We start from the raw sequence: 13131 nt of genomic DNA, 5'->3' as shown, positions 1-13131 counted from the left end.
AGTTCATTGAATATAATTTATCTAGTTTTCCGCGTACACGATAATTTTGTGAAAAGTTCTAGCATTTTTCTGCGTGCAGTTCAGTTAGTGTTGTGTTGTTTTACGTATTTAGAGGTATAATATTATAGTATTTGTGGTGTTTGGGTAATTTTGAGATTTAATCTTATTGTTCTTGTTATTAGATCAGGATTAATATGATTTTAAGAACGAATATCTGTGAATTGTTTAAGTAAGTCTCATAAAATGATATCTCAATTATTGTAAAATTGTCGAAAATAAATAAAAATGGAGGTTGGTCTAATCTTATAAAAATATTTAGTAGAATAAATGCATTTGTGGTTTTTAACTAGCAGGGAACTTTGCTTTTTGTTGCTGAACTATTATATTCTTTTGAATTTTAAAAGTTTTCTAACAATTTTAATGTTATGGAAGAATACATAAATTAACAATAAAATTTACATAGTAATATACAGGGCGACTCACTGATCTGAAAGAACCCAATATTTTGCTAATTTTTAGACACTAAGTACATTTTTTTCTAATTATGTCTCATAGCTTATTTTCACATTTAAATTGTTGTATTTAATGGGAATGTTATATATTTTCCGCTTATTATTATTATAATGTATTTAATATTCCTAGAAATGCGCTTACTATTATTATAATGTATACAGAGCTTTTTATAGGAACTGGTCAATTAAAAGTTTTAAAGAAAATATTTAATGATTCATGTGAAGGTTATTTTCAGATGTACTTTCTTTCTAAATTATTGTCCACATTCTGGAACTTCTGTTAGAAATTCTTTCTTCCAACCAAACAACTATTTAATATACAACCAACCACAGACTCTAGTACTATACTTATTATAATCGCAAAACATTTTCCGATGCACGTCATCAATCATATCGACATTGACATTAAAGTCTATAAAGCTGACTAAATGAAATTTTGGCGAAAATGTTTAAATTTGTTGTATAATTTAAGATACCGAGCAGCTCTTCCTTTTACTTTATAGAGCAAATGATTGTATAAGATATTTTATTTAGATTAGAGCTGCAAAAATTAGTTTAAACCAATTTTTATTATCGCTATGTTGGTCACATTGCGCCATGTTCAGCAATGTTGTCCTTTATTATTTGACAATTATCCTAATGTCAGTCATTATTTTGCATATTGTCATGTCGCTGTTGAATCTTTGTGAGCAATTCTCGGTTTTTGCCTATTTTCGTAGTCTTTTTTTAAAAATTGCACTTTTAAGCACAAACAGTTCTTTTAAGAACTAGTTTTTCCAGTTTTTGTATTGCATTTCTTAAAATTTGTGCGTTGAAAATATGTCGAAGCATTTAAACAGTCGAAGCAAAGAGCTTGTAGCTTCCCTGATAAACAATTTGAATGAGAACGTGACAATAAAGTTTCTATATTACCCTTGACTGCAGTCAGAGAAGTAAATTTGATCACTTTCAAAGTTAGTTTTATTAAATTCTGTGATAATTAGTTTTTGCATTAATAGCACCTTATTACCACTTATGGCGTTGTAAGATGTACATCATTTAATTAAAATTAAAAAAATATCATTTGTTGGAAATATTGTATATTGATACGCGATTCTGTATTTTAACATCTGCTTTTCTTTGCGCCCCACGTTGGGCGCCAAGATTTAACAGAAATATTTAGAAGGCTGTAAATGAATCAGTACGAAATATTGTTTTATTTTACCACGTGGATGATTATGGCTAACAATGTGGCTTTGCAAAAGTTATAAAATAATAATTCACTTGTTAATTAAAATTAATTTTAATTAATTTAAGCCCAAATATTATTTTATATATTTTGCCTCATTTCATCTAACCAAAGGTTGTTTTAACTACTGCCGTCTAACTTAAATGGCGATTGTAAAATTCCATCGTCCAGTGACTAAAGAATACAAAGACATGTAACGCCCATATACAGGCTGCAGCAGAATTTGTGATAAAAAATGTCTATATCTATAGAATTTGTGATGTTAGACGCCATTATTTGGTTGTAACGAATAAGTCAGCAGCTGGTCATCAGCGACAATTTTAGCGATTTTTAATAGTTTGTGTGTACTGAACTTTGAATAAACTTTATTACAATGGTGATTAGCTGATCAACTTTCAAGTGTAAAAGCCGCAGCGATAAGAAAGAGTCAGGAGTTACGTTTCATAGGTAAATAAACAGCCCCCCCCACCTTTTTAGCGTTTTTTTTATTGAATTCGATAATTATTTTTCTGATATTATATGTATCGTATGATCGAAAAAAAAACGGCGTCAGCGATGGCTATGAAGTGAAGATCGCTGTCATTTTATATGTAAATTTTTATGGGAAATGTCATCGATCGTCATTTCTCAGCCAACTGGACGCCGTTTTTTTTCGATCAAACGGTACTTGATATGTGCAATACGACGATACTAGTTTTGTAACTTTTGTTAACAGTTTAATACGTTTTTTTCGTAATTAATTAGTATAATACCACAGCATACACCATAGGCGTAGGCAAAACATTTATTAAAAATATAAATATCTCTTCAAGCGGCTATGTTAAGAAAAATATGTGCTACGGCACTGTTTGGTGGTATGGTAACATTTTGGTTGCAGGTGTTATTCGTCCTTGTATTCTTTAGTCATTGCCATAGTCGATATCAGTCGCAAAAAGTAAAATTTACATAAACAAACTGCGAGTGTCATCTATATACACGATGTCCCAGAAATAAGTGCAAGTACTTTAACTGGGAGTATAGTTCATCCCCCGAAACACGCCTGTGAGGTTTTTTCGTGAAAAAAAATTTGAAAATTAGGAATTTTTAGAAAAAAATTTTGGATTCTTTTTTAGTTTTTAGTTAAAAACATAGTTTCTTGATAATATGGCAATATAGGTAGTAGATTAAATTTACAAGAAAGAAAATCCAGAAAAGATCCAGTGGTTCTCAAAATTTTAGCAAAAAATATATTTTTTTGAAATAACTCCGTTATTTTGGACTTATTTGAAAAACGACAAAGAGAAAATATGTTTCTTTTATCGAGATCTACCACCCCTTAAAATACTTGCACTTATTTCTGGGACATCCTGTATATATTTTTTTTATAAGAATATTAATGATAAAATGAAGATTCCTGTGCAAATATCCAATATTTTCCACAAATATATATTATTATTTATGCTACAACACAATGCAATTTTTAAATATCTTTGATCTGATTAGGCTAAAAAGCGTTTTAATTAAAAAAATGTAGTTATTTCAAAAACACTGTAATAGTAATATTATCCATAAGCAATTATATGAATACTCGGTTCAAAAAAATAAAAAAAAATATCATCCTCATAACAATAGGCACCAATAATTTTAACGATGCATCTGTTAGTTAATCCGAATGGTAATCAGTTTAATTTTGCCAATTTACTTCAAAATAACATTATTATGTACCTGAGCAAAGAAGAAAAAAAGCACACAACCGCGGTTCTTTTTTCGACTACCTTGTCGCGCGTACGATTAAAAGACCTATCATGCTCTACTTCCCAACCACAATGCTAGGATATCTCCTCAAATTTTAGCGTATTCTTTTAAACTAAACGGCAAACGAACAGACGTTTGCCAACAATACTGGCGGGAAGAAGAAAAGAGTGAAACTTTTTTGCGAGATTTTTTGTTCATTTCGTTTATTTTTTCCGATACAGTGGGACAAAGCATAAAAGCCTCCGGTCAGTTCTTATTGGGTCCAGTGGTCCGCTGTATTAGTGATGTACCTGCAGAAGTGGATGTTGTTTTTGTGGGCGCTCAGCTTCACTGATTTTGGATTTGGGGTGATTCCGGGCGAGGAAGAACTGATTTTTGATCCACCGGGTAAGTCCATAATATTAGTTATACAGTATGACCCCGGATTGTCTTTACAAGAGTGTAATGGTCACTGGGTCAACTTTCGTTTAGCTGAAATCAGTTATTAGAATAAAAAATTTTGTCTTTAAAAAGCTACTGCGAACCACGGAAAACACAAATTTTCCTGCGGAAATGCGTAATTTCCAAATTTCGCACTTTAGAATAACTGAAATCTGCTACAAAAAAATACATTTTGCGTTTTATTTTTAATATTTTTCTGAACATATAAACACAAAAATTTTCCTGCGGAAATAAGCTGTTTCCCTATTCTAAGGAAATTTATTAGACTTTAGAATAGCTGAAATCAGTTATATAAAAAATAAATATATTTTTGCCTTTTAGAAGCATTCACGAATTGAGGAAAATAAAAATTTTCATGCGGAAATAAGCTGTATCCATTTTCTTGCTTTTTTTCTCAGAAATAATAAAAACATAATTTTTTAAATGGAAATCATAGTTGGTTATGAACTTAAAAAATGCTGGCGTTTAACCCTTTCCAACGATATAAGTTATGTGTATTTATTTCTAAGAATGAGAGAAATATTAGGTTTTTTTTTATCTTTGTATCGAAGCGGGCATTGATTTTGTGTTGGCCTAGCTGCCTAATTATTTTTTATCACAATTTAATATTCTATATTATTATTTATCTGCATAATTAAAGACTTTTAAAAAGGTAAATCAACATTTTATATTAGTATTACCATTTGCATTTAAAACACCAGGATTACAACTGCACTATTAAATGGAGAATTTAGAGAGAACTGGATTGGAACAAGGGGTCACATATCTTGGCTTGCTAGGTCCTGTGATTTAACTCCTTTCGACTTTTTTATGGGGGAAATTAAAAGACCATATATATATAAGGAAAGAATAAAGCTACTAGGCAGCTTTTGGACTTTCCAAAACAACTGTAACACCAGTTTGCCTAATAAATCGTTGTAACTCTGTGCGCAAAAGATGTTTATTGTATATTCAACAAGGAGGTGCTCAGTTTGAACATCTTTGATGATTTTTTGAGGATAAGCCCTTGAGGCCAAGAAGCAATAATTTTCCTCATAAAATAATATCACTAGTAACATATCTATTCGTTCCGCCAGCAGATACTGCTTTATTTTTCTTGATAAAATAGTGAATACTTACTTATTAAACTATTGTAGGTAAATTTAAGTAAACATATTGTTATACATCTAAATAATAATGTCCATTAACTAATGTCGATTTTGAAAATAGTTGCTAACTGCCACTAGAAAATTGTCATGGCGAAACCAACCATCTTGATTGCCATTTTATTCATTTTATTGAAAAATCGCTTTTTATTCAAAATCTCAGCTAGATAGGTGTAGTAGTCCCTAATACAGTTTGAAAGAGCATTTGAATCTGCATCGATTTATTTAAAAAAACTACAGGGTGCTGTATTTGAAATAACAAAGTTTTTATATAAAATAAATCTTTAAAATAAATCAGCAATTTTTGGTATTTTGGTACCCCTTTATAAATTTAAGGAAGCAATATCATTTTTCAGTAAAGTTTATTTCTCTACCTTTAAACTCAATACAAAAATTAATTCTGAAAAGTAATGTACAGGATGTTAATACCTAATCTATTCTATTGTATCATGCATATTTAAATATCTTTAAATATCTTTAAATATCTCAAAAACCAAAGATTTTAAACATATTTAACCAATAAAATAAATGCCTTTTTTTGAGCCCAAAAATCCAAAAATGTAATAAAATACCGGGTGTTCCATAAGAAAAAATATAACTTTGATATGGATCTTAGTTCTGAAACAACCTGTATATTTCAAAATCATTTTAAATTGTGCACATTGTCTCCCCACATATGCCCATAAAATATTTTGTTTCTACGTCTTTCCGTTTTTGAATAATCACCGGGGCGAATAAGGCGCGCCACCCTGTATTTAAATGAGTCAAAAATACAAAGAAGAAATAGTCAAAACTTTTAAAGAACTTTCAGTGTAAAAGCGTTTCTAGACGAGATTTCTATTAATTATGGTAGTTATTTATGTATGAAATTAGGTAGTTGGTAAACAATAGAAAGAGTCGCTCCTTTCACTAGATACACAAACATATAAGTAAATAAATTTTTGAAACTGAAATAATAGTATTATTAATAGTGCGAAAGTACACGACTGCAAGTCTACGTAACATTTAAAAAATTAATTTGAAGCAATTTTCTATATTTGTATTGTTTAAAATGTAATTAACTTATTGAATAGAGAAATATTTTTATACAAAAATTGAGTATAGAAATATACACACATGGCCAAAATATTATGCATATAGTCGTCATATTTTAATAATATTACGAGAAAAAGGAATTTAAAGAATATTTTTTTTATACGCAATAGCCTTGATAATCTGTAATAAACATTTTTTTTTGTTTAAAAATGGGATATGGTAAACAATGTTTATCGTTTAGACCCAATATTATTACAAAATTCTTGCACATTTCGATTTGTGGTCTATTGGGTTTCAGAAGAAATTTTGACCATTGTTTTGGCCTTCAAAATGCCTAAAACATTATTTTACAGTTTAATAGAGTCAGAATAGTAACACTGTCTCAACAGGGCTACCGGCAAGTTGCAATAACTGAAATTGTAGGAGTTAACCAAAGCGATGTTTCGCGAATATTAAAAAAAATCAGGGAGACAAACGAGGCTACAGACCGACCTGGAACAGGTAGAAACAGAGTTACTACTGCTGTGCAATACCGTCAAATATCCCTAATTGCACAATGAAGTCCCCTGCTTTCTAGTACTGCTATTAAAAATGAGTTAGCTCGCCTTGAAGGAGTAAATGTTTCAAGAAAGACATGAAGACTCCATTACAGAGGATACATTTAAGGAGGTCTCTACGTGTTCCGCAGCTTAATTTACAGCACAAAATTACGCGACTACAATGGACTGAGGAGTAGTAGTACAATTGCTCGTAAAATTACTGTATAAGGATAAAAGAAGTACCACTAGTACTCCCTACTCTAATGAAAAGTATCCTGTCAGAGCTGTTACAGAATTTTTCACAATCGACATTATCGCTTTGACATTAAAATGTGTGTAAGTGTACCAAATTTCAGGAAAGTCGCTTTACCTGTGGCTTTACCAATGTTCTTAAAAATAAACAAAATATATTGTTTTTATTTAACCTTTCGAGAGCTGTATTTTATTCGGGAAGCATTTTAGGGCATATGTTCAGAGGAACTTTTTGTTTTATTTTTGTCTGTAGAATCACCCACTAAAGTTAGACACATCATTTTTTTGACACCCTGTATATAAGTGATACCAATTAAACTTTTAGTTACGTAATCGAGGGCGCGATTATTACATTCATTGTTGCCAACCATGGACATATTCGGCACCAGGCTGACTAACTGGAATTTAAATTTCTCGCTGGGGATTCAGGTGGTAGCTTTGCTGAAAAAATGTGAAATTGCCACATTTATTCATTTATTTCCAGACACGACGTCTTTTACAAAATAAACTATATTTAAAAAAAAAAAAAATTTTTGGTTTAAATGAATTGTGTTATGTTATGATACTTTAAGCTTAACTTTTTTTACTAGCAGACCTTGCAGTCGAACATTGTTTTTTTTGACAGCTTAATAGCCGTTGTAAAAATCTCATCGCAACCTTATTAGAATATTTTGAACGGCAAAGCGGTAGTAATGACCCTTTATAAGTGCTGTTAAGGAGATTAGTTTTGTTGATGTAAATAATAACTGTTTATATATTTATAATTAATTTATTTTTATTTCCTAAAATATTTTGATTAAAAGAAAATATGTAAAAGTGAGCAACGCTGTGCCGGTGAAGCTTAATCACGGGACTAAAAGTTTATTTGGTAGTATTCTCATTGTGACTTATAAAATATTATTATAATGTGTTTAATATATTTTTAATTTTTTAATAAACCAATAGAAGACTTCGACAAACGCCAAAACGACAAGTACCAATCGTCGAAGTACCCGTACCTTCCCTTCAACGGTAACAACGTCTATCCAGAACCGGAAGAGAGAGATCCGGACAGGGAGGAATCCAGAAGATGCACAGACAAAATGGAGAGGGCTTTGGATTCGATACGACGCAGGCAGATCGCCAAGGAACGCATGCTGCATCTGCACGGATACTCGTTACATCAGCCGTTGCGCAGTGCCCCTTTTGATATGTACGTCACTGATATGAGGGTGCGATTGCCGCCTTCAAAAACTTGGGTAAGTTCATAGAGTAAGAAATGAGTGGAGCGTGTTTACAAAATAGACATAGATTCAAGGTTTGCATGACTTTGTTTTTTTTTTGGGGAGAGACAATTTTTGTGGCCTTGCTTATCAATTTTTATCTTTTTATTTTGCATATTTGTCGTAAAATAAATTGTGTGTGCACTATGTGCGCATATTTGAAGTAAAACTTCTTTACTCCCGTCTGTCTGTAGATTACTCTATTTGGGTACCTACGTGGCCGAGTTTGTTTCCAATCGACCCATAATTAAGAAAAAATCCCTGATGATTTGTTCATTTAAGAGGCATCGGTTCGAAACGTCGAGGGCGTCATCCTGTAAGCCCGTCTCCAAATTATTTTATTTATTTATTTATTACAGAAATCTTACAAACACACAATATATGGTAATTACATGTAAGAGAGGGTAAACAAACAAAAGTCATCAACAATAATATAACTAAACTAACCTTATATCATGATTGTTAGACTATGTCATTAAATGCTGCAACAATATTCCTAACACTAGTATTCGAGGAAACGGTGATAATCACCATAATTCACGTCGACTATATTATTAGGCATACCACTAAGAGACTTATGCAACTGGAGGAGACATAAAATTAAGTGGCTGCAACCCATTTGTTCATCATCTGAAAACAGTTATGCATTGCCTTTCTTATTCTTAATCCTATTTTTGGTACATAAAATGGTATAATATTGATCAAAGAACAATCGCCATATCTTAGGTTTTTAACTATATCAAATACAAATATCACAGATTGGATTTGCCTTCGTTCTTCCAGCTTCTGGAAATTAAAATCTCTAAGCATAGACGCATATGACATCATATAAGGATAAGCATTATTCCGTCGCACATACAAATATCTTAAAAACCTTTTTTGTACACGCTCAATGAGGTCACCGCTGGACAGTGTCCGGGGCGACCAAATAATGGAGGCATACTCCAACTGGGACTTCACCAGGGCATTGTACTGTAGGATCAAAGTATCACAGTTTATAAAGTTCCTTGAATTTCTAATCACAAAACCAAGTTTCTTAAGTGCTTTATTCACAATATGTCGGTAGTGGTCCTTAAATGTTAAATTAGATTGAATATTGACTCCTATGTCTCTAATACCATCTCTTCTTTGAAGCGCTCTATTCTCTATTAAATATTCATGTTCAAGAAAATTCTTCCGAGTATAGGTCATAGTACAGCACTTTTCAACGTTGAGTAAGATTTCGTTTTCAAAAAACCATTATGATACTGCATTTAAATCAATTTGAAAATCTCAACAGTCCTGTTCAGTCGAGATGGCCTTAAAAACCTTGATAATGCCGAAATCGACCCACATTTTTCTTCAATATTCAAATCCTTAAGTCTCACCCTGATGAAGATATCAAATAGAAGAGAAGATGTCGCTCACATAGCCTACCCACCAAAATTTGGTCGCGATCGATTTTGACGTTTCATACGTCAAAACTAACTGTCACAGTGATTGATTTGATTCATGGATGATGGGGTTTTGTAGTACACGAAACGTCGTCAAAATATCACTCGAGCTTCATCTACATTCCGAGTTTTAAGCTTTTACGTCACATAGGGTCCGAGTTACGACTCTCCAAAGATTCATTAAATCAGACGATTTTTTCGCCATTGATGATGGGGCTTCATAGTGCATGAAACGTCTTCAAAATATCATGAACCCAAAATATCATGAACGTCCGGGTCGCATATACAGTAACAGCACCCGTGCTAGGCGAAGGGGTAGCGAGCTGAAGTTAGAAACAGTAACAACAGCTGCGTTAAGAGTAGTGTAGAGTAATAGCATCTTTTCTAGTTCTATTTTCTCCGATTGTCAATAAAGCTAAAATGATGTATACTTGCAATTGAGTTGAAGAGCTTCATCTCTCTCTTCAGTCCTGATGCCCCATTAGGGAGTGTAGTGGTCAGCGTAACATCATGGATGATTTTTCTCCATGCGCCTCTGTCTTTTGTCATCTCGATGACATCGTGCATTGGCTTGCTACAGCTAGTCGTGATCTGGTCTATCCACCGAGTTGGAGAGCGGCCACGTGGTCTAAGTCCCTCCACCTTGCCTTGAATTATGACTTTTTCCATATTGTCCGGACTTTTCCTCATTATATGGCCAAAATATTTTTTAGTTGTTTTGTCGGATTTTACAGGAAAGCCTGTTAGTAATATCAAGTTCATTTATAATGGAACCGTTTGTACGGCGTTCGGTCCATGGGATACGGAGCATACTTCTATAACAATACATCTCGGTAGCATCGATCTCTTACGTTTCCGCCTGGCTGAGAGTCCACGATTCGCAGCCATACGTCAATATTGGGAGTACCAAACAGTTGGCTAGCCGGTTTTTGACGACTCTTGATATCTGGCGGTCTTTCCAGATCTTGGTCAGTCTCCCAACAGTTACCTTTGCCATGTTGCACCAACGCTTCACCTCTTCTTCCGATGTGCCTGTATTTGTCAATAGTGATCCCCCAGGTATACGTATGACTTAAAGACTTCAAAGCGGTCGATATTACTTATATTTGGATGGTTTTTATGTTGCCTATCAACTACCATAATTTTGTTTTTTTGCGTATTTAGTTTCAGACCGAGCCGATTGCTTTTGTTTTCTACCCTGTTTACTAAATTGATTAACTCTTCTTGACTGTTAGCGAGTAGTGCTGTACCATCTGCAAAGCGTAGATTATTTATTTTTTGGCCAATTTATTGAAATACCTCCTTCCCATGTTTCTAGCGACCTTCTCATTATGTATTCTCCGTATATGTTAAATAGTTGAGGAGACAATATACACCCCTGTCTGACTCCTTGTTCGAGGGAAAATTCCTTTGAAGCTGAATCCAGTATTATAACTGATCCTGTAGTGTGCTGATACAACTGAATGATAAGTGAAATAAGGTGTTGCGGTATTGAGGAAGAGCTTCATAAGCTTCACTAAATCCCTCATCATTAATTGCTATCAAAATATTTCGAAAGAGTTTATACATGAATTCTTGGTCCGCTTTGAGGATTCCATAGCTTCCAGTCTGAATCAATTTCCATGCAGCTTTGAGGACATGAAACGTACACAATAAAAACTTGGATCTAGGCCAATATTTACGTAAAACATTGATTTCTGTCAAATCATCGTCCGTTAGAATAGCGCTAGGAGAAATTGCAACAGGCAGAATTTTAATAAGTTCTTGGAGGGCTGCATCAAATACACCTGATTTTACGCTCGTTGATATTATACAACCAATTGGTAATCTTCCTGCAGCCGTTTGGATTATAAAAAAAATAAATTTTATGATTTTGACTGTCACAGTTACTAGAAGAATCTACCAATAGTAACTCGTTCATTGTAGGTAGCTTTAATGCTCTCTGCATTAATGGAGTGCATAATGCAACTGCATAATTATTTTCATTCCTCGTGATGTCATACAAGACTCCGTCATTATTTTGGGCTTCCCCTAAATTTAAGTCTCTAAGTCTCTAGCTGTTTCATCATACCTTCTCTACTCTTTTCACCAAAGTTTTCTTTGAAGTTTTTTCTCCACAATGTCTGCACGTCGTCGGTTTTTGTTGGAATAATGCTTCTGTCGGATACCTTGCTACTATAATCCTTTTCTAATGAATCCATCATTAATGCAAAATACGTATGATAAGCTGACGCAGCAAATTGTCCCCGTTGAAATAACTCGACAATTTTTGATTTGGCTTCTTCTCCTAGAGGCTTTTCACGTAACGCTTCTATACAATTAAGTCGGTGATTATGTTCATGTTTAATTTGTACAATGCACGGCCACTCTAATAATGGATAATAATATAAATAAGATAATGTATTGTCTAAACTTGCTTTTGAAGAAGTAAACATAAAACATGAACATGCTTGAGACGTGTTTTGCAGAGAATTCTCCTATGATACAATGAAGAATATCCAGATAAAGCATAAAAACTCCACTGGTGTGGTGCGAAAGGATATTCTTAATCTTAACCTCTGGTGGAGAATCTACTCAAGCTTAGTCTAAATCAAACGATGGATACTGGTGCTGTAGGTGATAGACCGAATAAACGCAATAGGTGACGTGCGAATACTCAAAAACAAGCGAAGATGACAAGATGGTACTGAATATGCTCTGTTATTAGATATCTTCTATGTTAGACATTCAAATTAGACTAAGAAATATTCAGAATACTGTGCACTCTATTACAATTCTCCTTGATGTCTAGATAAATTAAACAATTCTATTTTGTTTCAGGTTAGGGTGCAGAGGTGCAGTTTTGACCCGATCAACCGTAGTTTGGAGACCCGATTGATGTTTAACGACCTAACAATAAGCGGAAGAGTCAATTTGTATAACGACGCCAATCTTCAGAGAGAGCCAGTCACTCCCAGTCCAGAAGAAAGCTGTAATATGATTTTACGATTAAGAAAAGCAGGAATTGGGTGAGTTTTTCAGTGAAATATCACAAATATTTATTTCTTGCATTCTGCTGTATTAATAATAATTTAATTTCACTTTTGACATGAAAATTGTAACTCAGATAGCAAAACTGCTTAATCGAATACAAAATTTGATAATAATTAGGTACATATTTTTAAGTATCAGTACAATTTTAATTACCTTCAAAAATATATTTTAAAGTCAAGGAAGATTTTAACTGACGACATCCAAAAACGACCGAAAATACAATTTACTGGCGAATAAAAATGACAGATACAATAAAACTGTCAATATCCAAATATTGTAATATTCAAAATAATACATAAAATTGTATGAAGTAATTGATGCATTATACGGGATACACGCAACATAAGTACAGGTCATAACTTTAGTATCTTTCTACTTTTCTAGGCGCTGCTAATTCTGAGCTAAATTTCAGAGTCGATGTTGGCCTTTTCCGAAATCAAACTGCCGAGGTAATTGAATTCCTCGACATATTACAATAATAGATCTCCGATTTGTATACCATTGTTATTACCGTTGG

General features: G+C 33.1%; 1 protein-coding gene across 1 annotated transcript; it reads left to right on the top strand.

Moving 5' to 3' along the window:
• Positions 1-33: 33 nt before the first annotated feature.
• On the top strand, positions 34-12589 carry LOC115877431 (the record flags this gene model as incomplete). The annotated part of the gene is made up of 4 exons (XM_030893585.1): positions 34-114; positions 3696-3861; positions 7832-8124; positions 12402-12589. Coding segments are annotated over exons 2-4 (584 nt in total), but the record flags the coding sequence as incomplete, so codon positions are not given.
• Between the last annotated feature and the right edge of the window lie 542 nt (positions 12590-13131).

The sequence above is a fragment of the Sitophilus oryzae genome, unplaced genomic scaffold, assembly GCF_002938485.1.
Source record: "Sitophilus oryzae breed Bouriz unplaced genomic scaffold, Soryzae_2.0 scaffold_1487_pilon_pilon, whole genome shotgun sequence".
Lineage (NCBI taxonomy): Eukaryota > Metazoa > Arthropoda > Insecta > Coleoptera > Curculionidae > Sitophilus > Sitophilus oryzae.
The sequence above is the reverse complement of the archived record's forward strand: the minus strand, read 5'-3'. Positions and strand labels throughout refer to the sequence as shown.